This window comes from Lathamus discolor, chromosome 8 (genome assembly GCF_037157495.1).
Source record: "Lathamus discolor isolate bLatDis1 chromosome 8, bLatDis1.hap1, whole genome shotgun sequence".
NCBI classification, from domain to species: Eukaryota; Metazoa; Chordata; class Aves; order Psittaciformes; family Psittacidae; genus Lathamus; species Lathamus discolor.
This window is the reverse complement of record NC_088891.1, coordinates 18,793,530-18,819,559: the sequence shown is the minus strand read 5'-3', so window position 1 is coordinate 18,819,559 and position 26,030 is coordinate 18,793,530. Positions and strand designations below refer to the sequence as shown.

Sequence of the window (26,030 nt, the reverse complement as noted above, 5' to 3'; positions counted from 1 at the left end):
CTGGTCACAGATCTCTGTTTAGCTGCTGAGCTGTCCAAGCTTTGATACTACGTTGATACGTTGATTTCAGTCAGGGTGACTTTGTTGCCTTTGTCTAGAACTCTAAGGGCAGATTAATGATTCTAAATTTGTTGTCTTGTGCTCCTTCCTACAACCTCTCCCCAGAGCTCTCCTGTTGGATTACTCGTGAATGGGATCCAGATGAAGATGTTTAGTTTCTGAAGTCTCTAGGCAAAGTGCCAGGATCGTTAAACCCTAAGAGCTCCCCATAGGTAATTTAACCCATCGCTTTTTGCTGCCAGAAGAATTGTCAGATGATTACTTAATGATTCCATCTTGAATTCAGATGTCCCAGTGAGCTGTTGAAAATGCCTGACACCCTATGAAAAGTACTTTGGAATGTGCAGATGTAGACCCAAAACATATTACCAAAAGCAGCTTTAGTGTAGATTAAGGCTGGTGGAATGCGTACAGCTGCGTTGTCCTGAAGAACATGCAACAAATGCTTAGGGAAAAAAAGTAATTCCCAGAGCAGAGATAAATATTTAGGACACTTGTCATGCAGAATGAAGCAGCAAAAGATACACACCAATTGGAAGTAAGATTCTTTTCATCTGCTTTATTATGGATTACTTAAACAACCAAAGTGTAGGAGTTCAGAGATGGAATTGGCGAAGTCATCCTCAGGAGAGGCAAGCAGTGAAAGATGAAAACAAAATTTATTAAGAAGCTCTGCCTTGGAAAACACATGTGTTTTCCAGTGGAGCCTATTTTTTTGTGTGTTAAACAAGATTCAAATGTCGTAGTTTGGAAAGCCAATTCAGCCGAAGTGTTGGAGAAAAAAGTACTTGTGCAGATGGGGGTTTGCACTCTTTGTAAGGGGAACACCCACACACTACAAAATATTTCTTTGGGCAAGGCAAGCAGAGAAAAGAGTTTAATTATAAGGTGCAGACAGTGTTGTAAGAAATATGTAGTAATGTGCTTCCTGCCACTTGCAAGTATCCTGGTGGTGAGCTTGTAAATGATATCCTCAGTGGAACAGTGAAGCCGATGAAGGAGCTGCACTGGTTTGGATCATTGTGGTGTGTACAAGTGAGCCTTCTTGAGAGCCATGGAGTCTCGAAGCGCTGCTATGAGAGCATTCCCAGGAGAAGCTCCATGGATTGCTTTTTGTAAAAAACCTGTAAGTGAAAGAGAAATTGTGTGCACTCAGCAGACGCTGTAACTGAGCATTCCCTTGTTATTGCCCATGTTCTTTGCTGCAGACAATCTGCAGGATAATTTATCTTGAAGAACCAAAAGAATGAAAATGCTGCAATAGTTAAATAGTAAAGCTTTGGAAGTTAAGCAGTCAGGAACTGCAGTAGTTTAATAGTAAACTATAGTTTAATAGTAAAGCTTTGGAAGTTAAGCAGTCAGGAACTGCAGTAACATGGTTGGCTATAGACATAGCCTTGCATTTTGAACATGCTGCTTTTACAAAATTAGGCTTTACATTAATCTCAACTTACCTGATAATGTATATTCATGAGTGCAGAATCTTCAATATTGGACATTTACCATACATTAAACCAGAATAAAATTAATTAATAAAAATATTTTCACTCTCTGGGGAGCCCATACATATGGTGCAATGTTATCCAGAAACAAGGTGAGAGTGGAGAAGCTGTGTAATGGGGGAAGCTCCTCTGTTAGAAAAACCAGGAAAGGGAGAAGGAGATGGGAGCTTCATTGTGAATCCAGACAGCATGGGTCTGGATGCTGAAGTAGCAGACTCTGGGTGAATGCACAGTGTCAACTGCCAGCTGGTTTAATTGTAAAAATAAAGGGGAAAAAAGAGGGGGTTTAAGTCTCTTTTTTTAGAGCAGTTGTGAATGTGATTTTCAGACTTCAGGTACTTCAACTTGGTTCACGTATATAAAGGATTATGACTAAATATCCCGAAGTCTAAAGGAATACCTTGTACTGAATCATGTATTAACAAGATACATATGTAGTTATTTGATGAACTGCTTGTCTTAGTTTTGCAAGTTTGTAGAAAACTGGTTTATTTGCAAAAATTCTACCCCCTGTAGAGATCCAAGTGGTAAAATATTTAAAATTGACAAAACTACAGGAGCAGAATGATAAGGAATAGGAATACAAAAACAATGAGAGATGTCTTTGTATTTGCTACTGTACAAAATCTGTTTAACGAGCAGCTTCCCCTTAAAGCCCTTGATAATATCACTGCTGCAGAGCAGTGCTCATATTCTCTTGGTGCAATTTGTGATCTTAGATACAGCTGTGCAGAATTAAGGCCAAAACATATTGTATGCTACAACATGAAGTTCATAGGTTTTAAATTTGAGAGAGAAAATATTCCAACCTAATTATACAGGACAATTGGTGTATTCTGTGAGGCTTATTGAAGTGAGAATTTCTGTATAACATTTTCTCCGTGGAGATCATTGCTTTATTATCATCTTAAAAATTGACTTTATAGATTCTTTTCAGCTTTACTCTTCGTATTTTCACAAGATTTTCCTAAGAGGAGAGAATTTAAAGGGCAGCATATATCTGGATATATTTGACCTAGAATATGGGACATAAGCAGAAATTCCAATTATCAGAGAAGAAAACATAGAGCCTGTGGAAGGAGAGGGCTAATTCCAAAGTCCCTTGAAACTAAAAACCTCATGGAAATTAGTATCACAGTAAGTAGTGCTGTTAATTGGATACTCAGTGTCCTTTTGGTAACAGAAAAATGAGTTTTTCCTAATGTGTAACCTCATTGAAAGAGAGCACTCTGCCATTTCGTAATGCTAAAAGTGGAGAAATTTCGCTATTACATTTAGTTCCTACAGTTATGATAAGAATTGGTACTGTATTCATTTTTTTCCATCAAATGCACTTGGTTAAACCAAGTAATTGCTATGTCAGCAAATTCAGATGGGTTGCTTTGCTTCTGGGGGTAAGGATTGTCAGTTCGGTCAGTTGCTATTTTACCATTATAGTATCAGTCACACATGTATTACTTCCACTGGTTTGTAACATAGATCTTGCTAGAGTTGTTACAACCTCTGAAACAAAGAAGGAAAGGAAACTTTGCCTTTGTTAATCCAGTAGAGAGAATGTTCAAACTCTCGCTTCTTAGGTTATGTGAGAGCAGCTGTGGTCTGATATTATATTGAGGTGCCATAGAGTAGTGGTTGTAGCTGCAAGCCTCTGGATAAGCCAGTCAACCCAAGCATGCTGTGCCTCCCTCTCTGGGGAAGGGGGTGTGTGCAAGCATTGAATTGAGGCAGCAGATGAGGTCATGTGTGATAGAAAGGTACCTTGAAATTAAGTCCCAAATTACATCAGGAAGTAGTCATTCAAAAACTGCTTCTGCTAATGGAGGTGTGCAGAAGTATTCTTTGTTTAGTTCTAGGTGGTCAATGTTGTGTAACACAGAACTCATTGTGTTCTGATTGGCTTACTAAAGTGGCCTCTGCTGTGAAATCCTCCATGTGTGCTTTGTAGAGGTTTTTGCATGTTACTTTTAGAGCCATAAACTTGTAACTCAAAAATTGGATGTATAGAATCCACTTTTAAGCTGGTTGTTGGATTTTGGAACATGCTGTTCCTGCCCTAATAAAGTTAAAAAATGCATGGAGAGCTTTAACCTTAATAACAAATCTAGCAGGCCAAATCCAGGTTTCCAAAGCCTTATGGCTTTGCTGGGGCATCTTGCCACTGAAGCATCACTCTCCACTGCATTTTTCCTTGCTGCAGGATGCTTAGTAAGCTCTTGATCAAGCAGTCCAACTGAATTTTGCTCGGTTCAGCCTTACATTAACAATTCCAGATACCATAACCATTCCTGGATCTTTACTGAATTTTAAAAGAAATAATTCCTAACGAAAGCTAAAGGTAACAACATTAAAAACATACTCTTTCACTCAGAAGGGATGCTTCTGAATATACACATATATTGTCAATGGAAGAGAAAATTGCCTAACAGTACTTCCACGGTTAAAACCCCCCAAAATAACCAACTCAAATGGACTGCTATGCCCATCAAGGCAAGTGGCAGCTACTTTGCTCACAGCATTACTAACTTTAGCCCTCCTGAAGATAGTGGATGCACAGAGCTCCTCAAACAGCTTCTGCATGTTGCGGCATTACCAGTGCCAGTCCAGAAGTTCAGACTTGTTGGTTGATTCTTTATTAAAGGAACATAATATAAACTGAACTGGTATCTGTAACAGTCAGATGAGAACAAAGCAAACCAAAGAGATTTTAATCTGGGAAAAGTCATGAATGATGATTATCATAAGTTTTGAGTAGCTTCAAAGGAAGCTCTTCTGGTATATTACTGATCAGATTTGTGTTCTTCTGAGGACTTTTTTTACTGTTCATTTTTTGACGATGTTTTATTTGTTTCATAAAATAATAAAAGTTGTTAAATATTTAGTATTCAAAAGGTATTTAAAGGAAAAGATTGCATTAGATTTCTAAACATCAAATGTAGTTTCTCTCCAGAATAGGAAAATACTCAAGAACTAGGAAATGTTTGGAGATGGCAAATTTCAGATGTTTTGTTTTTATTTCCTAACATGTCTTCCTGGTCTGTCACTCTGTCATGCAATCCCACTTAGTTAAGTCACCATTTTCCCATCTATCAAACACAGGCTTACCTTTCAAAATGCAGTATAATCCCTCTCTGTATTTACATTGCTCAGTTTCTCATCAACATCCACCTTCACCAAGCCAGTGACTATTTTCAGAGCCTACCTCTCTGCTCATCAAACAAGCCCTTTCATGTTTCGTCCCATTATACCATTAACAAGAGAGGAAATACCCTCACAGGCAAGATTAGTGACGACTCCTCATTTTCCTTTAGCTGCTTTTGCGACCTGTACCTCTGCTCTGAGAAAGGAGGTCTGCAGCATGGTAGTAGCAGCAGATGAAATGTACTGTGATTGTCACTTCTGATGGGTGAAGAATTGTGCAATCTGCTAAACTGTTGTATCAGGGATCCAGCTTGGTTACAGCTTGCTTAAAGAATGATTTCATTGTGAATAACAATAATAATTTCTAGGAGTGCCCACATATGTGTAATAGGTATTCTACAAAATGTAGTTAATATGAGGTAGGAAATAATGTCTGACATAGTGCTGGGCACCTGACACTGCTGTGTAACAAAACTGCTTTTGAAGTTGCTTGTTATTTAATGGAGAGCTGGGAAGGGCCTTGTTTGGACTTTCTACACTTTGTGTTTATTACACTGTGGAGGGCAGGGAATTCCTGAGCTTCACTCAGGACTCGTTTGTTGTAGCTGTTGGAATGAAGGTAACCATAATTTGTTCTTGGCCTTTGAAGGCTGCCGATTCCCACCTCATGATGTATTAAATGAAGTCAGCTAAATTAAAAACTCTGCATGCTGCTATTCATGAACAATCTGCAGTGTATTGCTGTATGCAGTCAAATGCTTAGTTATTGGTTATATGGTCTGCTCATATAATCCTCTGCATTCTGTTACCTTACAGACTTTCTGTGCTATATTAGCTGTGCTATAATCTTCGTCTGGTTAATTTAAGCCAAGAAATGTTCATTTTGTCCATGTGATAATGACAATTTGTTGCTTTGGTGACATTTTTGAGAGACTTTATTGCTATTATTAGGAAGTAAATCTCCTTTTCCTAGCCTCTAAAAAACACCAGCCAGCCAACAGAAAAGCCCCTAACCTCAAAGCCTCAACAGGTATCAACCTTGACAGCTTACAAGGTATTATATTAGTACAGTGGCAGCATGATCAAGGTTAAAATTGATAATTCCTTCTGTAGACTTGCATGGTTCATGACCTCTCTGTTATGATTCAAAATTACTATCTCCATCTTTTATATGCCATGATGTTGAAGCCAGAAGTCCACTGGTATGAAGTAAGAATGTCATCCTTAGAGTGAAGGTATTTCTGTGTTTAACCTGATTGTAGTGTTTGCAACAAAGAGGCAAACTCTTATTTGTTCTTCTGAGCTTTCTATTTTCTCCTGTTGTGTTTCTACGTGCTTGCAAGCTGTGTTTTTATTTCCCCTTGGATTTATTGCATTTTGAGTGCAGTGGATCCAACTAGCACTCCTGAATAATCTTTTAATAGGTATATTTTGTTTTAGAACCTTTACAGATGCACAGTCTGTCTGCAGAGATTCGCTGCTTCATTTGGAGGAGACCCAAGATGAAGGCTTAGAGCCAACAGGTAAGCACGTAAAAGATGGTCCTTGGAAATTTGAGCTCCTGTAGCGTGATTTTTTTTTTCCTGCAATACAATGTTTGTGTCTATTCTAGCAAGTTACAACTGACAATTTTTCAGGGCTGGCATAAAGATAGACAAAAAAGTAAAATGAAACTGAAGTGAATCAGGGCAACTGCAAAATTGTCAGGAGCTTTCTGTAAGCTTGTATGAATTCAATAGTTTTTCCCAGCTTTTGTCTGTATTTGAGATGATTACTAGGTAGAAATGAATAATAGTCTGTTCCCATGGAACATCATACCAATTCTTGTGTTACCTTTGGCACCACAGCTTACTTAGCATCTGTCAGCTATTGAGGATTTGGCATACTGTGGAGGAACTGGAGGCCGTAAGGGAGTATCTGTACTTTGATGAGTTCTGTGCAGCACTATAGCATATGCATACTACTGTAATTTTAAACCAGTTACAGTGGTAAATTTATCCTTGTTTGCTACCATGTGGCTTAAAGGTTTGCTAGCAGAACTTGCAGAGAGTCTTTGGAAGGTTTGCAGCCCTGAGAGCTCCCTGTTGCCTTGGTGAGTCTGCTACTGGTGTCTAAATTTGCTCATTTAAACAGGGAATATTTGTTCTTTGGGACAATTGGAGCAATGGCTGCAAGTGGTTTTTGAAGAAATAACGTATGTAGGAAACTCACATGCAGACTCTATATTTGACATATGTCTAAATATATATCTGTATGCATATATACTGGCTTTTAAAAAGGCAATTCTTTGATACACAGTAGGTTTCTTTCTGAGAACTGAGCTGCTCACTGTCTGCTTTTTGTTTTTCTATAAGCCAGAAATAAATCTGAATGGCTGAAGGTGATAACTTTCACAGAATCACAGAATCCCAAGGGTTGGAAGGGACCTCAAAAGATCATCTAGTCCAACCCCCCTGCAAGAGCAGGGTAACCTACAGTACATCACACAGGAACTTCTATTTTCAATTGCTCAGGGTATTTTACTGAACTACTTGAGACACACACTGTATATATAGATTTTTACTGAAGCCGTGATTCTGCAGAGCACTTGCTTGTGTGCTTGTGAAGGCTCTGACCTATTTTACTAAGAATTTATCTGGGACACTGGTTCCTGCTGTCAGTTATCTACCCTGCTTCTCTCCCAGAGGCTGCTGCTGGCTGCAGTTGAGTGTCATATTCTGGGCTGTAAACCACAGTGTTCAGGAAGGAATGCACATGCCATTCAGCCACTCCTACAGAGGTGACCACAGCCTCTGGAAGAAAGGTGAGGTGAACAACTGAGGGTAGAAGCTGTTCCAGCTGTTCCGTCATCAGTTTCCTGCAAACACAAGTCACACCCCATCCATTTTAATTAAGCAGTTTCTTTACTTGTGTTTAGATATTTTTCTAAGTTGATGAATCAGGAGCTTACAGCTTAACTTAGACTTTGTCTTTTGTTTGACTTTGGGAATCTGTGGCACTACTTGTTATCCATTTCAATGAGAAGCAGTGTTTGACTTGGACACTTCACACAGCTATGCAGATGCTGAGTGGTGAAGTGCAGGCTGAATGTCAGAAAGTTCTTCCAGAAAGTCTTTTGGGAGAAGGAAGCTCAGTGTCGGGTTGTGGTGGGTCTGCTTTGTAGATCAGGAGAAAAGAAGGAGATTCTGGTATACTATAGTTGTACAGAACTGTCTCACTTGACAATTGATATGCTCTGCAACCCCAGGAGTAGATTTGTCTGATGAGGGCCAGATTGTTCTGGAACTTTTACCCCATTCTTTTCCACCAAAGTGTAGAAGCTCATTAGTGTGGAAGCAGGCCAGATTTTGGGTTTTTCTCATGCATATGTAACCTTACTGTTGGCAGCAAGCATTACATTGGCATTACATTTACCTGTGTCAAGTTAAATCACTCATGCTGGTTTTATACTGATGAAATCACAAAATAATTTATGTTGCAATAATTTAGACTGGAGGGCCACTAGTCCAGCTTTCTACTCATAGGAGGGTTTACGGCTCTATTCAGCTGAGTTTTGAAAACCTCCACTAATGGAGATTCCACAGCCTCTTCATCCCTCTTCTTATGCTGACACCTGCATTGTGAAATTACTTTTCTTTATCTGGCAAGAATATTCCTTGCTGCAGCTCATGTCCATTGTCTCCTGTTCTGCTGCAGGCCTCTGAAAAGAATCTGTGTTCTTTATAGCACCCCCTTCAGTCTGTGGCAGAATGCAGTTAGATTCATTCTTTATCTTCTCTAGATGGAAGAAACCTGGCTCCTTCAGGGGCTTTTCTTATATGGTATGCTCTAGGCCCCTGACCATCTGGGAATCCCTCTTCTGGGGCTGCTTCAGTTTGACAGAACCTCTCACTTGCACGGGGGCTTCCAGCTGCACACTGCTTTGGTTGCCCCCTCATGAGTAGTGAGTAGGGGGAAATAATCACTTTCTTTGATCTGCTGACTATAATCTTCCTAATGCAGTCTGGGATGTAGCTCTTTATCTCCACTGGGACATAGTACTGACTAAAATTCAACTTGTCCACCAGGAACCGCACGAGTTTTTCCACAGAGCCAGCTGGTGTCCAGTCTGTGCTACTACATGGGGTTATCCAAGCACAAGCTTTACATTCACCCTTGTTGAGCTTTGAGGTTTATGTCAGCCTAATCTTCCAGTTTGCCAAGGTTCATCTGAGTGGCAGCCCTGCCTTTTGGCATGTCGGCCCATTCCCCAAGTTTGGTGTCATCTTTGAAGCTGGTGAGGGTGCATTCTATTGCCCAAGACTATAATGCAGTCATTAAACAGTATCATTCTTGGGACTAACCCCTGAAGAATGTCACTTGCAATTGGCTGATAGGTAGACTCAGAAATGTTGACCACTGTTCTGGAAGACTAATTATGTTACCAAGACCCAGGAAGCTTGGTCTTGCTAGTGAAGACCAAGGAGAAGAAGGTGCTGAGTGCATCAGTCCTCCTATGTTGGTAGGTTGCCTGTGATAGCCTTGATTCGCTGTTTAGCTGCTACTGTACCAGTAGAAGTGGCTTTTAACATCACCTGCAAATTTCAATTCCAAGTGAATTTTTACTTTCCTGCATACCTGCGCAATGTTTCTGTAGTGATGTTTCTTCCTGATTACTCCCTCCCCATGCTTCCATTTTGGAAGTAATCAGTTTTGGAACCGTCAGGGTTGTTATGAAGCTTATTTTGTTCTGATGCATCATTCCCTGCACGTCAGTTTGTATAGGCACTCTTTGGAGCGGATCTTATTTCTCTGATCAGCATTGGTGGTAGTTTACTGATATATTTGTTGCAGTTCTTAAATGTTCCTTTTTCCTCCAATGGAAAAGGTGCAAGTTTCCACATACCGAAATAGTTGTATGTTTTGACTAATGTAAAAACACTTCCACTATTTATGTATGTTTCTCTGACTGAGAGTTTAAAGTTACATGTTTATTGTGGGAAAAGGATGATACGGCAGAAAGCCCTCCTCCCTTCCCAGCTGTGGCAAGGCAAGCCGCAGGAAGCTGGTTTCTGAGTTTTTTAAAAGCATCATTATGTATTTGCTGATACATTCATGTTCACTTCTGTTTAATCTGTTCATTGGCACAGGGCTAAGTTTGACATAGATGTCAAGCTCTCAGACACCAAGCTGTATGTACTCAGCTCCAGCTTTTACTGAAGAGAAGTTAAGCTTTCAGGGCCAAAGGCATCTTAAAGAAAGCTAAAAAATAATGGCTGAGAGGAGGAATGATGTATTTGTGTTGTCAGCAGAATGTGATGGCATCATAGCTGTGGAATCTGGGATGATGACTGTGTCGGAAAAGCCTCCAGCAAAGAGCTGAATACCTACTCTCATCATTAGAGCAGAGGGATGTTTTTGCAGGCATATAATCAAGATACTGTTTTGTGAGTTACATCTGAATCAGTTTCAAGCAGAAGTGAAGTCACTGGTTTAGTTTCTGCTTCTCAGGGTATATCTGTGGAATATCCCTTGGAGTTCCTCAGGTCATGCACTGGGGCTATACCACAGTCAGCCTGTCTGTTTACCTGTCTAAAGGTGACCTTGGTTCTTTTGCATTTTACGTGGCTCTCAGAGTTGTTCTACCATAAATATTAGAATTCATTTGCATTTCCAAATCCATCCTGGCTGTAACCAGCAGGTCAGGTAGTGAAGAGAGAGAAGGTTTTATTCATATATTAGCTTTAAACTATAGAATTAGTGTATTGGGTTTGTTTTAATAACTAGTGCACAGTCTCCTTCGTATATCCCAGAGGTCCAGCAGTATCAGCCAGATGGGAGTAGTTCTGAAAAAAGGAAAAAGACTTGCTATTTATTTGCCTGTTTGAAATCATGTTTGGTGTTTAGTATCATATTGAGAAAGAGCAGCTGAAAACTTAGCAAGTATGAAGTTTTTAACTCCTTATTTCCTCCTGTAAAGTTCCTTTTTAAGCATTTCTACTTCAGTGGGAAAACCACACACCTAAAATCCCTAACAATTAGATGAGCTGTCCTTGGAGCAATTCCTAAGACAAACTGCAGAACAGCTTTTGCATACACTGTATGTATAAGGTTCCTCTGAGCCATCTTTTCCTTCAGCAGCAGACAGTGAACAGGAAAATTTAGTCTGATCATGGAACTTGGCCTTGGAGGAGAATGACAAGAGGAAAAAACCCCTTCAAGAGACTCGGAATTACAGTCAGGCTACCTGTCTGGCTACCTGTCTGAATAAAATCTCTGCCACTTTTTGTTTTATCTGACAAAATCCTCTTTTTTTTTAGGAATAAGTCTTTCCTCTCCATCTCTGATGTTCAGTGAGTTCACATGAAGGACATAAGCCAAGGTCATATATTAGTGAATGAAAAAGTATTTGGGGTACAAAGTGTAATGCAGGTAGCATGAGTTACTGGAGGAAATGTCAGAAGTAATGTTTTCTGTTACTCTTAATCCTGACAAGCCGAAGCTCTTCAGTCTGAAATGTTCCACCAGCTCTGTGGAATCTTTTGATTTTTTTAAAATGATTATGCTAAAAATATTTCTTCATTTAGGAAAGTAAATGTGAGGAAAAAATGTTCTTAAAATGTTCCTGTACTATTTTGTTCAGAAGTACGGGAACTGAGTGTTTGATAGGGGAGTTGTGAGTGGTTTTTGTCTTCCTTGTGAGAATTCACCTCAATTTTGCCAATTTACTAACCTCTAGATTCTCCAAGGAGTGTATTTATACTCAGCCTGCTTCTTGCTGGGATTGCAAGAGCCGAATAGAGTCTTTGAGGCAGTCATTTCTTGTGAATGCCAGGGACTGCCCCAGTCCTTGGCAGCAGTGCTGAGAGCCAAGTGACATTAGCTGGTGCTCTGTCTCTGAGTCCTGTCAAGGAAGTGGAGGAAAAATATAGGATGTGGGTGGCAAAAATACAGGGTGAGGAAGCAGAAGAGGTGAAAGATGATGTGGAAATAGGGCAAGACAGGGATGAGTGGAGTGGGTACACACACTGGAACACAAGATAACCAAGGAAAAAAACCGTGATAAGTAGTGAGGAGCAGGGGCAGAATGAAGATGAATAGCTGGGGGAAGGAGGGAGGAAAGAGCTGCGACAAGCAAAAGGAGCTTGGATGCTGAACAAGGACAAAGGTTTCAGTCTTTAGGATCTCTGTAGCCTTCTGATTCACCAGCTACTTCACCAGCTCAAGGGGTAGTGGCTGTGCAGGGCTAAGCATGGGCAAGCAGATTCTTGTGGAACTGGAGCTCTGCCTGTAACACACAAAAGATCAGTGTAATTCTGTATGGTGGCACTTTTATTCAAGATGCAGAACAAGGTGTGAGAAATAAAGATTTTTTTTTCTTTCTACATGGGTTATTTGATAGTTATAAAATTGGAAAGCCCTTCTCTCAAAAGGTGGCAAGTGCCAGAGTTCTGCTTAGTCCTGCAATTTTTATTCAGTCCTCTTGTCTTTTGGTACACAGTCACATGATATTTTTCACTGATGGAATACCTTGGTGATAATGCTTTACTTTCCAGAGTCTCTGTGGACTTCCCTAGCTGATGGCAGAGTCAGGCTGAGGATAGATAACTCATGTCCTCAGACTCCCATAACAGTTCATCAGATGTTCAAGGACAGCCTAGAAAAATATGGATCCCTTAATGCTCTGGCCAGCAAAAAGAATGGGAAGTGGGAGAAGATAACTTTTTCAGAGTATTACTGCCTCTCCAGGAAAGCAGCCAAAGGCTTTTTGAAGGTAGGTACAGGAAACAAAACCAGTTCCTTTTTCTGCCTTTGTCTTCTTAAAACAAACAAAACCCCCATTCCACTCTATAAGAGGCTTTTCCTAGTAATTGAAGATCATCAGTCACATTCTTTATGGAAATAATAATGGTGAAAATTGCTTTTGATTAAAGAGGTTACACTGGTGTCAAGGAAACTTGACTTCAAGTGAAGAGTTGCTGTATTACACTGTCTCACTGGGGCTTGGGTACAAGGCTCAGCAGAAGGCCTAAAGATTAAAACCAGAAAAATAGGTAAAAGCAGCTCTGTCATGAATTTGGTGGGATAAAGACAGATTTGAAAACATTTTAAACACAGTGTAAGATTAGTACTTGTTATGCTTTTGCTCTTACTGAAAAGTTCTGTTTTTCAGGCCTTTCTGGACAGCAGCGCTCAGACAGGAGGTGTGGAAAGTTTAGATCATGTTAACTGCTGATAGCTACATGTTTTGCTATGGATAACAACAGAGATGGACATGGCTTGTCAATACCAATATAATAAATGAAAGCTTTCCATGGTTTATGTTTGTGTGCATGCTTCATGCTACATGTTTCTCTCCAGTGTGCCTATATTATATGAACTTATGCTTATTATTTTTAAGCTTGGTCTTGAACGATTCCATGGTGTAGCAATCCTTGGATTTAATTCTCCGGAATGGTTCATCTCAGCTGTTGGAGCTGTATTTGCTGGGTAAGATTTTTGTTTGGTTGGTTTTGTGGCAGATTTGAGGATTTCTGTTTTGCTAGGTCTGGAAGTGTAGCAGATCAGTATTTGGTGTCTTGGAAGCTGTGCTGCAGGTGGTTGTTCAGCAACCTACTGGAGTCTCACAGCTTTCAGTATATCCAAAATAGTGCAGATACTCATAAACTGATCCTTTTTGCTATGGGCTTAACTGTGACAGTCACGCAGAAGCTGTTGTACAGTATCTTATAGTAATGTTTGTCTACAGCAGGATATGTTCAAATAGATGAAGTGACAGGTAAATACAAATTAGCCTGATTCCTTCTGTCCTGGTACCTGTTTATACAATTTGAATTTTACCTCTTAATGTGTTTCTGTGCCAGTGAAATTGAAATTGGTATCTGTGCAGCTTGAGCAGAAAGAAGGCATGACTGTTGGGGTTTTTTTACCACTTTCCAAGCTAACTCTCTTGTATCCTCAGGTGAGTTAAATTGCTGAATTCTAGCCTACGGCATCTTCTCCTAAATAGAGTTCAGAGATTAGTTTTTGCCATGTGCATATATCAGATACCTGTGTGTATCAGAATACTTGAAACAAACATGACAGCTCTACTGCTCTTTACTTCCACATCTTCATACTCCTTCAGCTTTCAGCTGATCTTTGATTATTACTGTCTTTTTTGATACTAAGTGAAGTTATGTGTGTGTATGAATATATGTTCTTATATATATACGCATTTTGATGCAGAGGAATTGTCACAGGGATATACACAACCAATTCTCCAGAGGCCTGTCACTACATTGCTCACGACAGCAAAACCAATATAATGGTTGTGGAAAACCGGAAGCAACTGGACAAGATAATGCAGGTATAGGGTGGCTGAGTGGTTATTGAAATGCCCTCATTTCCCCATTTCTCAATGCTGTGTTGGTTCCATATGCACTATCTCTATTGTGAAACCTCTCAGGGGACTGTTCTTATGTGGAAATCTAGTATTTGAGGATGCTGAGGAGCCATTCCTGGGTGTTTGGCTTTTGTTTTTTTTTTTCCTTTTTTGACTGGAAACAGATTAAAACAGATTTTCTAGAAGAGATTGTGTAGTGTTTCCTTTTATTCCTTCTCTCCCTCATTGGTTATGACTTTAGGGGAGAATATTTGCAGGTGAAGGAAAACAAGAGGTTTCTTGTGACTGTCAAGCCATTATAATTTTGACAGTATTTTAGTGGGAAAAAACCCTCACATAAGATATGAGAAATAATAAATTTGTTTTTAACAATCCAACAGATCTGGAATCGCTTGCCACACTTGAAAGCTGTTGTGCTGTATAAGGACTCCATTCCAAAGAGATATCCAAATTTGTATATGGTATGTGAATGCTAGAACGGAGTTATAATTCTTGGGGTGTTAGATATTTGATTAATTCTGCTACATTTAATTTGTGGAATGTCTGCCATTCAAAATGCATCGATGTGTTCCAGCACATTCAAAAGCTTCATCAGCTTTTTCTGTCTAATTTACCTGTAACTTCACATTTGATAGTTGACATTTAAAATTAGAGGTACCTTGCATAACCGTCTCTTATGTCTTCCTGGCTTTTTACTTGACTGGATTAGCAAAAAATCCTATAGACTGCAGGTGAGAATGTGTGCCTTCAAATGGTTAAAAATCAAAGTGCTACTGAAACCTGAACTGTGATTAGTTACACTGGATCGGAGGTGAAAGTGCTTGTACACAAAGCATTCCAGGTAACAGGCAACAAGTGAAGAGAAATAAATATGGACTACACAAAGAGGAGCATATGTTGTTAGTATATGTAGAATCTCCATATCACATTGTAAAAAACAAGCAGGAAAAAAAGGACAAAGGCAGGATCAGGAATTTCTGAGTGGTAGAAGTCCAGCCTTTAATTTAAGAAACAGGAGCACTTCAAGCAAAGCAGGTTTTTGTAAGCATGTTATTCCAATATGTTCTGAAAATAGTTAAGTAATAAGAATACAAAAGTCAGCATTTTAAGTGGACTACAGATTGTCAGGTTTTAGGCTGTAAAACTTCAGCTGGGGGAGGGGAGGTACTAATGAAGACTGGACAGCAAAGAAATATTTACAAATACTTGCAATTTTGATGATCTGAGGGGTTACCAGGTACACAAGAAGTAAGTCTTCTGCACTTGTTTTAACCGTCTTTTGCTATGTTGAATAGCATATAACTTAAATGGTTTCTGTTGCAGTGCTGTATGTACTGGTATAGAGTATGCCATGCATCTCAGTACAATAAAAACATATGATGATTTTACTATTTATATTTCTTAGTAAAAAGAATAAGCTTGCAGTTAATTCTGGAACAACATTTAGTTGCTGAAACCTAAATGCCTGAGAATTGATCTGTTCAGGTGTCATGTTGGACACACTTTCTCAGTGGAGAAGGGTAGCTGTGAGAGTGTCTGACAGTTCCATTGTGTAAAGGAAGAACCAGAGATAGCTCACTGTCCTGGGAAATGATTGGTTATTAGGTTTGATGTAAATCAAACCACGCAAACCGCATGGCATTTGATGAAAGGAATTTGTATTGCACGATGACAACTAACATGTAATGAGCTATTGCTGCAGTGAGGGCAGAGCCCTAGATCTCTGATGAGCACATGTTTCCAGCAGGCAAATGCAATGTCAGTGGTGTGTGTGACTGTACCTTTCATGGTCTGTGGAATGGGAACACAGCCTGTTGCAGGTACTGTTCAGTAAACAAAGCCTAGGCAACAGATTTACGCTGATTAACACATTCTAGAATGAGAAGACAGGTCAGGAAGGCCTGTCTGCTTGGAATGACTGCTAAATCACATAGAAACAATTAAATCCTTGAGGCTCAGACTTTCCAGGAGCTAGTGAAACTCTGCAGCAGCATTCTGTGGGAAGGGATAGAATGTGACAAATTCTCTACCTGCTACAGAGCTGTGTACTGCCTCTCCTTTCAGAGTTGTGGTTTATTGGCAAAAAGCATCAAGTTGATGAAGCATACTTAGGACAGCCTTGCCACCCAAGAAGAGGAAGCCTCAGTGCCACAGAGGCTAACTGTTGTAACCCTAATAGCAGAGGTCTGAAAGAAACAGCGGGCACCCCTTCAAGCACAGGCTTTCCTTTTTTGCTTCTGCTGTCCTTCAAGTCATTCCCTTTGCTGCTATGTGGTCCTAGATATATCTCCAAGAAATCATTAAAGAATCGAGGTGCTGCATTTGAATAACACAATTGTGTAGCACAGTATAAATCATATGATTCCAATGGGAAACTGACAGTTGGGTTGTTGACTATCTTAAAAGACTTTTATTGACTATCTTAAAAGATTTAGTTATACCCTACTTTTCAATTAGCATTGAAATCAATAGCACCCTTAGCAGCATATCATGTGTGTGTAATAGAAGGGTGTGGGAACAGCCAATATAATAAAGAGGATCAGGTTCAGCACCCTTCCAGGCTGATCTGTGTGGCACAAAAGTCCAGCATCATAAAAGCTTTAGTTCATAGTAGATTGAGCTGAATTTGAATGGAAGTCGTGTCCGGCACCATATGCTCTGTTTGCTATAGAGCAGCTGATAATTCGGACAAACATTCTCACATACAGACAATGAGACTTTTGCAAAGAAGCTCTCATCCAATTGTTTATATTAGTATTGATGTAAAGGACAAGGAATTACAGATAGAGCGTCACAAGTGTACTCTTACTTAAAAACAGTACCTTCAGATTCCTTTGAATAAGACTCAGAATTATTCTAACAGTGTGAGATAGTAACAATGTTAGTCTCTGTGATTTGTCCATAGTACCCATCTTGGAGGAGAAGTAGTATTACCATTCCCTTAGACACTGAAAAGACTCATGGCAGCACATTTTTAGATAGTCTGTTTGCAATTCACACATCAAGTTCTAAGCTAGTCTTACCATCTTTCTTACATAGGCAAGACTTGGGGAAACTTGCCTTGGAAATGTGCAGAGCAAGGCACTGAAGTCGTCTGCCATTTTTGAGACTGGTAAGGTACTGAATCTTTCCCACTTGTAAGAAACCATTTGATAGCCTGTATTTTCTGTTACATGTTCTAGATGGAAGAGTTTCTGGCGCTGGGAGATGATGTGTCTGATACTACTTTGGATGATATCATTAACTCTCAAGAGCCAAATCAGTGCTGTGTGCTAATATACACATCCGGAACAACTGGGAAGCCAAAAGGAGCCATGCTGAGTCATGACAATGTATGTGCTTTAGGCCCTTCCTTCAGCTTAAAAATAGTAGAGTACGAGGATGTTTATTCTTGTTATGAAATGACTGCTACATACTAGAGCCTTGAAATCTTTTTGCTTTTGCAACATGGGTAGTGTACTACGAAACAGCATTCAAAATGCAGTTGTGAAGCTGTGAATGCTTATACTTTCTGGTGAAGTATAAGCAACATGAAAGATGAAACTCCATTCAAAACTAGCACTTCACAAAATTGAACAGTTTGTTATGAATAGGGTTTTTGTTCACTAGTCTTCTTGTAAGATCCAATGCATGTATTCGTAAATATAATTCACAGGTTGCCATAAAGTCTCTCAGGTGATGTCACAGGTCATCTTGAAAGAGACAAATCATATACATCAGCCAGCCAATATCCAAACAGCTTTGCTTTTGCAAAGGACTTTCCATGGAAGACTACTAGCAAAGATCTGAAGTGTAGTTGTTTTGGGGTTATATACGTACATAATTTTTTTAAGGTGGCTGAGCAGGAGTGGAAAGTGGTAGGGAGCCTTTCTGAACACAGACAGTCTGTGAACAGGCTGCTCTCAGCTGTGGCCTCTCCCTTAAAGCAGAAACTATTGCAGAGGTGTCCACTGTGAGGAGCAATTCACCAAAATGTAGGTAATTAGTAAAGTAGTACTTCAAAGCAGATCATACAGGACTTTATAGACCAAAAGACTGCTCTTACACTGCAGATCCTATGCTCTTCCATCTCAAAGGAGTCTGGTGTCATTTCCGTGTTAGCTGCCAAGCTATTCCTGGCTGATGATCACAAACAGGCTATTTTTATGTTGACGAACAGTGGAAAACATGCTTTGCCTGTGGCTGTGCTGCTGCCTTCTTTAGTCAAAAGATGCTTGCCAGTGTCCATGTGCAAAACCAATGCTGAATCAGTCATGTGTACCCACATAGATCTGCTGTGAGTGTGCCTGTGTGCCACAAGCTTGGAGGATAAGCAAATCAATATAGCTGCATCTCGAAGACACCCCAGTTCTGTCTAGTGTGTAAGTCTCCCATAGCCACATACCCAGTGATGCCTTCTAAAATTGGAGTGGCCTGGCCTGACAACATGCTGCTGCTTAAAAACCTCTCTTGAGAATCTGTATTTCCTTAGACCAAATGTACATTTCGTACCATCTAATTTATTGCAAGGAAAAGGAGCTGGCAGGAACATCCTGTGATACAAACACATGCAGTACCCGTTATCTATTCCTATCCTGAATAATCTCACTTCTGTGTCCTACCTTACCCATTTTAGATTTCAGACTCCTCTGAGAAAGCGGTTTCTTGGTTTGGGTTGGGTTTTTTCGGTTTTCCTTCTTTGCATGTGTGTCTTTTCCCAATCTCCTCATATCATCACACGTATTTGTGGGTCTTCCATATTCTGATAATGAAGATCTGCTTATCTGGCATCCTTGAACTGCATCTTCTGAGGTAAAGTGAGAATTATGGAGAAGGAGGGGAACATCGTTCAGCTTCACTATGAAGTCGCACACCGCATCTTCAAAAACATTCACGTATGCAATGCCACTGATCAGGGTAGGGGGGTGTGTGTGTGACCTGTGGACTGCTGTGGTGAGCACCCTAGAAGCTTCCAGAGGAGCAGAACATAGCGTCTATCTTCCTCATTAGTGCTTAGCCAGGTACTGATCAATACAAGGTAATGAGCTTGTTGCTGATACTAAACTGTCCTTTGAGCTCCCTGATCACTCTGTGTTATTTGTTCTTTTTTAGGTAAACATATAAATACACAGCACCTGTGAAAAGTGCCAGGTTGATAGAAAGTATGCATAGTAGGAGAACTGCAAAAGAAGAGGCAGATCAATTTGCTCATCCAGCCCATGGATGCCCTGCTGAGTATGTCGTTAGGGCATAGGGAGTTAGTAGCATGCACAGCCCAGTCAGGGAGCAGAAAGACTGCATTTACTTATGTTATCTGCAAGACTTTGTTGCTGCTAATTCATCTTGCTTTTAACTGAGCATCCCCCAGGGAACTGACAGTCAATTGTGCTGTCGAAAATTGCAGTGTCTTCACGAATTTCTGTGAGCACAGATTTTGCACAGTTACATTAGCATAGCATGAAGCTCCTTAGTTTGTGTTAAAGGCAAAAAAACCCCAAACCCCACAATACCTAGTGTGTTTTATAATTGTTTTAAACAGATAACTTGGACATCAGCACACTGCAGCAGAGCAGGAGAAATGCAACCTGCAGAGGTCCAACAGGAGTCTATCGTCAGTTATCTCCCACTCAGCCACATAGCTGCACAGATATACGACCTGTGGACTGGAATCAAATGGGGAGAGCAAGTTTACTTTGCTGAGCCAGATGCTCTGAAGGTATCTTTCTTGCATTGTACCTAATTCAGCTTCTTCTTAGAAAATATCCCAAGGAGAGAATATGGTCTTGGAAGAGGATGAAGATTGAGAACCCATTATTGTAACAATTATGAAAAAATAAAATCCATTAGACCTGTGATCCAGTGCTGTGGACACCAGTTAAAATAGGTAATCCAAATCCATCAGATTCTTTTAAGGCAGAAAAATTTGCATCTTAAGCAAAAGAAGTATAAGCAGTTTCTGAAGGAAAGGGAGGCAAAAGGATCTAAACCACCTGTGTGTTTTCCTTCTTGTATATATACCTCCCTGATGTGTCAGCTGTCAAATGTTAGTGCATATGTCTGACTGAAGCAGGCTCAGCAGTTCTTCTTTGTATCCTAAATGTTTAGTGATGTTCTATGTGTTAGTGTTGCAAGATATATACTGTATCACCAAACCTCTTTATCACTGCTGCAGACCTTTTGCAATGCTTTGAAATGATTTAATGATTTTAATAGGGCAGCTTGGTCAACACACTGAAAGAAGTGCAGCCAACATCTCACATGGGAGTTCCCAGAGTATGGGAGAAAATCATGGAGAAATTAAAGGATGCTTCTGCTCAGTCAGGATTTATGAAGAAGAAAATGCTGTCATGGGCTATGTCACTTAGCTTAGAGAGAAACATAAGCTGCTCAAGCAGGTATGTATTATAGTGAGTGAGATTTCACATCAACTTGAAAGTAGCTATCTGCTTGTAATAAACCATGAAGCATTGGTGAAACTCTTAAGTGTAAATGTGTAACATTTGGCCTTGCAAAACAGCAAATACAATGCAAGTTATCAGTCCCAATAGGCTGATCTTAAACACGGGTGACTGTTTAAAGTGTGCTCCTCCTAACACATCCCCTAACTTGCATGACACAATGAAGTGTGAAATAGCTTACAGAAAATGTATCCCAAAAGCTTGTGCAATGGTGCTGCTTTGCTTGTCTGATCATTCAGCTTCTCAGATAGGTCCTGCATAACTGACGTTGTAGTGGCAGAGGTTCTCAGAGACGCATTTAACTGATAAAGAATCTGAAGTACAAGAGTTTGTTTTATACAGTGTGGCTTTATACGTTCTTGGTGTATTTGCAGTATTCAGACATCTCAAGAGCTGGAGTTCACTAGCAAGGAAAGACAGTAAATGAGAAGACCAAGATGTAACCTGATTTTCCCGATGTAGTTTCTGACAACACCAAAACACAATCAGCAAATGAATCTCTAAACAAAATTTGTGTCCGGTTTCATTTTGGCAATCTCCCAAGGTTGCTCTGACTTATTGTCTCCTTCTCTTGTGTGTTTTTACCTCAGCAGTGATTTAAAGCAGTTCTGGATGAGGTTAGCAGACTACTTTGTGCTTTCAAAAGTACGCAATGCACTGGGGTTTTCTTGCTGTCAGAAGCACTTTTCTGGTGCTGCGCCTCTCAATACAGAAACACTCTATTTCTTCTTGGGGTTGAACATCACCCTGTATGAGGCCTATGGGATGAGTGAGACCACAGGGCCACATTGCCTATCTGGGCCAACCAATTACAGGCAGCACAGGTAACTTTACTTCTATTGTTTCTTTTTGCTTTTTAGTTTTAAACTCTGTTATGTTTCATTATATCTTTCAGAAGAGTTTTTACTAAGTTCAATACAGATCTCATTGCTGATTTTATTTTCTCTTAATGCATTGCTATTCTATTGTGGGAGGCAAAATAACTTCCAGGTCAGAAGCTGAGCACATCGCCTCCGTAGCATGCCACGCCAAGAGCACTGACAGGGATCTACAGCATTGTACACACAACACAGTTAATAAATCTGTGTAACCTAGCCCTGGCCCAGGGTAGATTAACTTTCAAATGCAAGACTTCAAAAACAGAAGTGTTTTTACGCCTGAAGATGCAGAGGGATGAAAAAAAACAAACCAGGGAGCACAGAGCAAGATAGCCAGAAAGTGCTTAGATACTCTTAACATATGTACTGTAGTGCATTAATACTCCATAATTTTCTAACAGTTACAGCAGGGTGTTACTTGCAGTTACCTTGATGGGTTTGGAGATGTGGTGTGTTAGAAGTCTTATCAGTATTATGTTTAATATCTATGATTTTCTCTGATAGCTGTGGGAAACCAGCACCTGGCTGCAGAGTGAAATTGGTGGACAAAGATGCCGAAGGGAATGGAGAGATCTGTTTCTGGGGAAGGACTGTTTTCATGGGTTATTTAAATATGGAAGACAAAACAAAAGAAGCCTTTGATGAGGATGGGTGGCTGCATTCTGGAGATTTAGGAAAACTGGACAAGGATGACTTTCTCTATGTCACTGGAAGAATTAAAGGTAAATAAGTAAAACCCTTGCTCCATGTCAATGGTAACTTCAGTCAGATTTGGCCCATCTGCTTACGTGTCTTACCTCCAATGTCAGTGACAGTGACCTGATAGGAAAGCAAAATAAACTCCCTTATGAGGAAACCACAGTGTGCCCTGTTCAGGAAAGGTTTCCCTTTAGTCTGCAAGATGTGGAGATGATTCATAGGAGTCTTTTTCTCTTCCAGACCTTTATTCAGTATTAGTTACAATTAGTAATCTAAAATACTAATGCAGGTTTACTGTGTCATCTTTGATTCTAATAATCCATTAAGCTGTCCATTCTCCCTTTGAATCTTGCTAAATTGCCTTAATTGCACATAAGAATGTTTAGACAGTAATGAGAGAGAGCCCTGTGTTACACAGCAGTTATTGCTGTAGGTCAGAGTTAGGTTCCTTTGATGCCTTAGGCAATGTGTTTGCAGAGACTAGTATTGGGAAAGCTAAAGCAAGAAACCTAGGTATTATTACAGTACATAGCTTTAAGTCTCACAAGAGTAAGCCTGGTCACTTGCTTACTTGGAAGCCTGTTTTCACAATTTATATTCAGAAGGTGGGACTGGTCACAGTCAAGATGTAGCTGAAGAAGATTTTAAAACTGAGTAATTATCATCTTAGAATATATGGTGAATCACTAGGGAGGTAACATGGATGAGTGAATTTGTCAATAGGATGGCAGAGTGCCCTCTTAAGAATCAGAACTTGAGCAGGTCCTATTAATAGCCTGCACCAAATGCAGCTATCTTGGTTTTAGCTTGCGTTCTTGTCTGATTCATTTTCCTTTAGCATAGCAGTTACCAATTCCTAGTCTCATTCCTTCATAACGCTTGTGTTGCACTTACATCTTCCTTGGTTGCTGAGTTAATAACAATTACTCTGAAGCACAACGATGTAGCAAGAGAAGGCCATACAGGGGGAGTATTTGTAGAGGAGTGGAAAAAATTGCTGCCACTGTTACAGTTGTCTGGATCCCCTGCCATAAAGCTGACATGTCAGACAATGAAAACCCAAGTGCCAGAGGGATTGGGTGAGGATCTAAAGGGCAGGATTTAGGCAAAAGGAGGGTGGAATGAAAGGAAAAAACAGACCTAGGCAAGTTTGGATACACAACTAGCTTTGGCAGGTATCTGTGGCCTGACAAAGTCTCTCATTCTATAAACACTGTTTGTGCTTCCTCAAGTGTGTGCAGTGCGTTGGATAGGGAGAAAAATAACTTTTATAATTAGGAGATCAATACCTATTTCATACCAGAAGGTTGAGTACAGAGTGGAAGTTATTTCTTGTCATAGTTCTCATGGAGCGGTAGAGACGGTAGGGCCCAAATCTGTGAATGCTGAAAGGGTGCTACATTTGCTTGACTGCATCTAAATTCTTCCAGTTATCACTGATAGAGAAACAGGTACCAACCCAATCCTTAATTACACAGGACTGGTGTACCGTTTGTCTGCTTTATTTGTTGGAGCATGCTCTGAAATGCTACAAACTGTTATATGAGGACAGTGAGAAGTCACCAGTGTAATTAAAGCCAAGAGCTGGAATTTACCTAGATAATACAAAAATCTGTGGTAATTCCAAGGAATATATGTACTGTACTTCAGACAGAATGCATTCAAATAAAAATGCACATTCCTTTCTTAGTAGAATAAGGTATGACTACCATTGTATACAAACCTTAAAAACATTAAGATTCCAGTGTGTCATTCTGTTCCTTTGGGGCAGGGATCACTGCTTGCACTGCAGACTTCCTCCTCTGATTTCTCACACTCCTATATCCTTTCTCTGTTGCTGTTATGGAGCCTTCCTGTAGTGGTTAACTTACTTTTGTCTGACCCCTCTTGGTGGCTTTAAGAATTAGTTTTAATCATGACATTAACAATGGACTTTATGGTGAGGTGGCAACAGTAAAATAGAGTGTGAATCCTGCAGTAATTGGGAAGAGATGATTGTTCACACCAAAACTGCAGATTATGTAACAGCTCCTTGAGAATAACTAACCTGGTACTAGATGATGTAAAAGTAATCTGGAGCTAATATCTTATACTTAAGGGAGAACTTGAGCACATATAGGAAAAATATTAGCATTTTTCTTTTTAAGATAATGAACATCTAGACTTTGTTCTCTTTGAAAACATAGTGTTAAAAAAATCTCTTATTCTTTATGTCAGAGAGACATGAACCTGATCGTCAGACTTTATCTGAATTCAACTAACAGCCTTTCTTTTTTGTCTAGATTTGATAATTACAGCTGGAGGTGAAAATGTGCCTCCAATTCCAATTGAAGATGCTGTTAAGAAAGAACTCCCAATTGTTAGCAATGCTATGGTGATTGGAGATAAAAAGAAGTTTTTGTCAATGTTGCTGACTCTAAAGGTAAACCAGTTTTAATATTGCTTTCAGGGAGCACCTAACAAAATAATTCTGATCTGTTTGTGAAAAGACACAAAATTGGATACAAGGACATTTGTGGAGGAAAAAATGCATAATAACTACAGACCAAATCCTGGTGATTCTAATCTTCATATGGTTATATATGATCTGTAAAACATCTATGTGCTACTGCTGTTTTTTCCTATATGTATAATAAGACATAGTTTTTAACTACCTTGAAATTTTCGACTAAGAAATGTTGGAAGAGTCGAGAAATCTGCAACAGAGCACAACAATACCTTTGATTTTTACAGACGAGCAAAGCCAACAAGTGTTTCTGTTAGGGGCAAACCCAGTTTCTAACAGAAACCTTTCAACACAAACAAACTTTCCACCTGAAACACTTCCCTATGATTTGTTCTTTTCAAATAACACAGGAATGAATGTAGGCTAAAACAATTCATAGCTTTGCTGTAGTACATAATTCTGCTGCAAAATCACTTGCACTTTTTGTTCTGTGTGCATACATAGTGAATGACCCTTTAGTTTTGCTCTAGTTGTTTACATCTATGACTGATACTCCCTATTTACAGGTACAATAGAAATACTAATTTAAGAAGTCTTAATTTCAAAGAATGCTTCTATCTCAAGCTGCTTACATTACACCACAGTAATTCAAGTTAATGATGAGTTAAATGTTCCCCTGTAACACTGGAGTAATTTAGAAAATGTGGTAGAAAGTCAAGATCTAGAGATGGACATTATTGCCTCATTCATTGACGCCTTTGAAGTCTGTTCATTTCATCTGCATATAAGCCAAAAATAATTGCATTTGGTAGTGGGAAAAAAAGCATTGTCATCTGCAGGTGTTTCTGGGTTTTAATGCTTTTACAGGATGTTTGGCTGTTGGTGCTGAGCTGCTTGTTTCTTATTGATCAGGAAGGACCTGATCAGAGAAACTTTTAATGCCTTGTAAGAGTGAGTATTCACTTCATTTGATATTGTAGACCGTGCTGGACCCAGATACATCTGAGCCCACTGACATTCTCACTGAGCAAGCTAGAGACTTCTGCCAGAAGACTGGTAGTAAAGCCACTAAGGTGTCAGAGATTGTAGCCACAAGAGACCAGGCAATCTACCAAGCCATTCAGGAGGGAATTGACAAAGTCAACATGAATGCCACAAATCGGGTTCATTGTATCCAAAAATGGATAGTCCTGCCAAGAGATTTTTCCATTTCTGGGGGAGAACTAGGTAAGATTTACTGATTTCTGTTGAGGTCTATACACAGTAAGGAGGCTGCTGATCTTAGAGCATTCAAATACAGTTTTGTGTGCCACTAGAGGGAAAGGACAAAGCTATTAGCAGTATGTGTTAAAGAATACAAAACTGGAAGTTTTGCTGTGCACATGTGTATCCTTCTGTGCTTACTTACACATACAGCTCGATAGGTAAATTTCAGATTGCTGTGGACAGTTAAGTAATCGATTCTGGTTAATCCCTTGTGCACTATAGTATTAATAACTTTCCCTA

General features: G+C 39.7%; 1 protein-coding gene across 1 annotated transcript in view; it reads left to right on the top strand.

The window, feature by feature from the left end:
* The window catches only part of ACSBG1 (acyl-CoA synthetase bubblegum family member 1), a 39,886-nt gene that overhangs the window by 10,998 nt on the left and 2,858 nt on the right, over window positions 1-26,030 (top strand). The window contains exons 3-14 of the mRNA XM_065688928.1: window positions 6,141-6,223; window positions 12,236-12,453; window positions 13,081-13,169; window positions 13,908-14,028; window positions 14,445-14,525; window positions 17,247-17,396; window positions 19,583-19,759; window positions 20,257-20,438; window positions 21,092-21,325; window positions 21,884-22,101; window positions 24,361-24,500; window positions 25,505-25,751. Of these exons, the coding sequence (XP_065545000.1) occupies window positions 6,141-6,223; window positions 12,236-12,453; window positions 13,081-13,169; window positions 13,908-14,028; window positions 14,445-14,525; window positions 17,247-17,396; window positions 19,583-19,759; window positions 20,257-20,438; window positions 21,092-21,325; window positions 21,884-22,101; window positions 24,361-24,500; window positions 25,505-25,751 (1,940 nt within the window). The remainder of the gene's footprint in view (window positions 1-6,140; window positions 6,224-12,235; window positions 12,454-13,080; window positions 13,170-13,907; window positions 14,029-14,444; window positions 14,526-17,246; window positions 17,397-19,582; window positions 19,760-20,256; window positions 20,439-21,091; window positions 21,326-21,883; window positions 22,102-24,360; window positions 24,501-25,504; window positions 25,752-26,030) is intronic.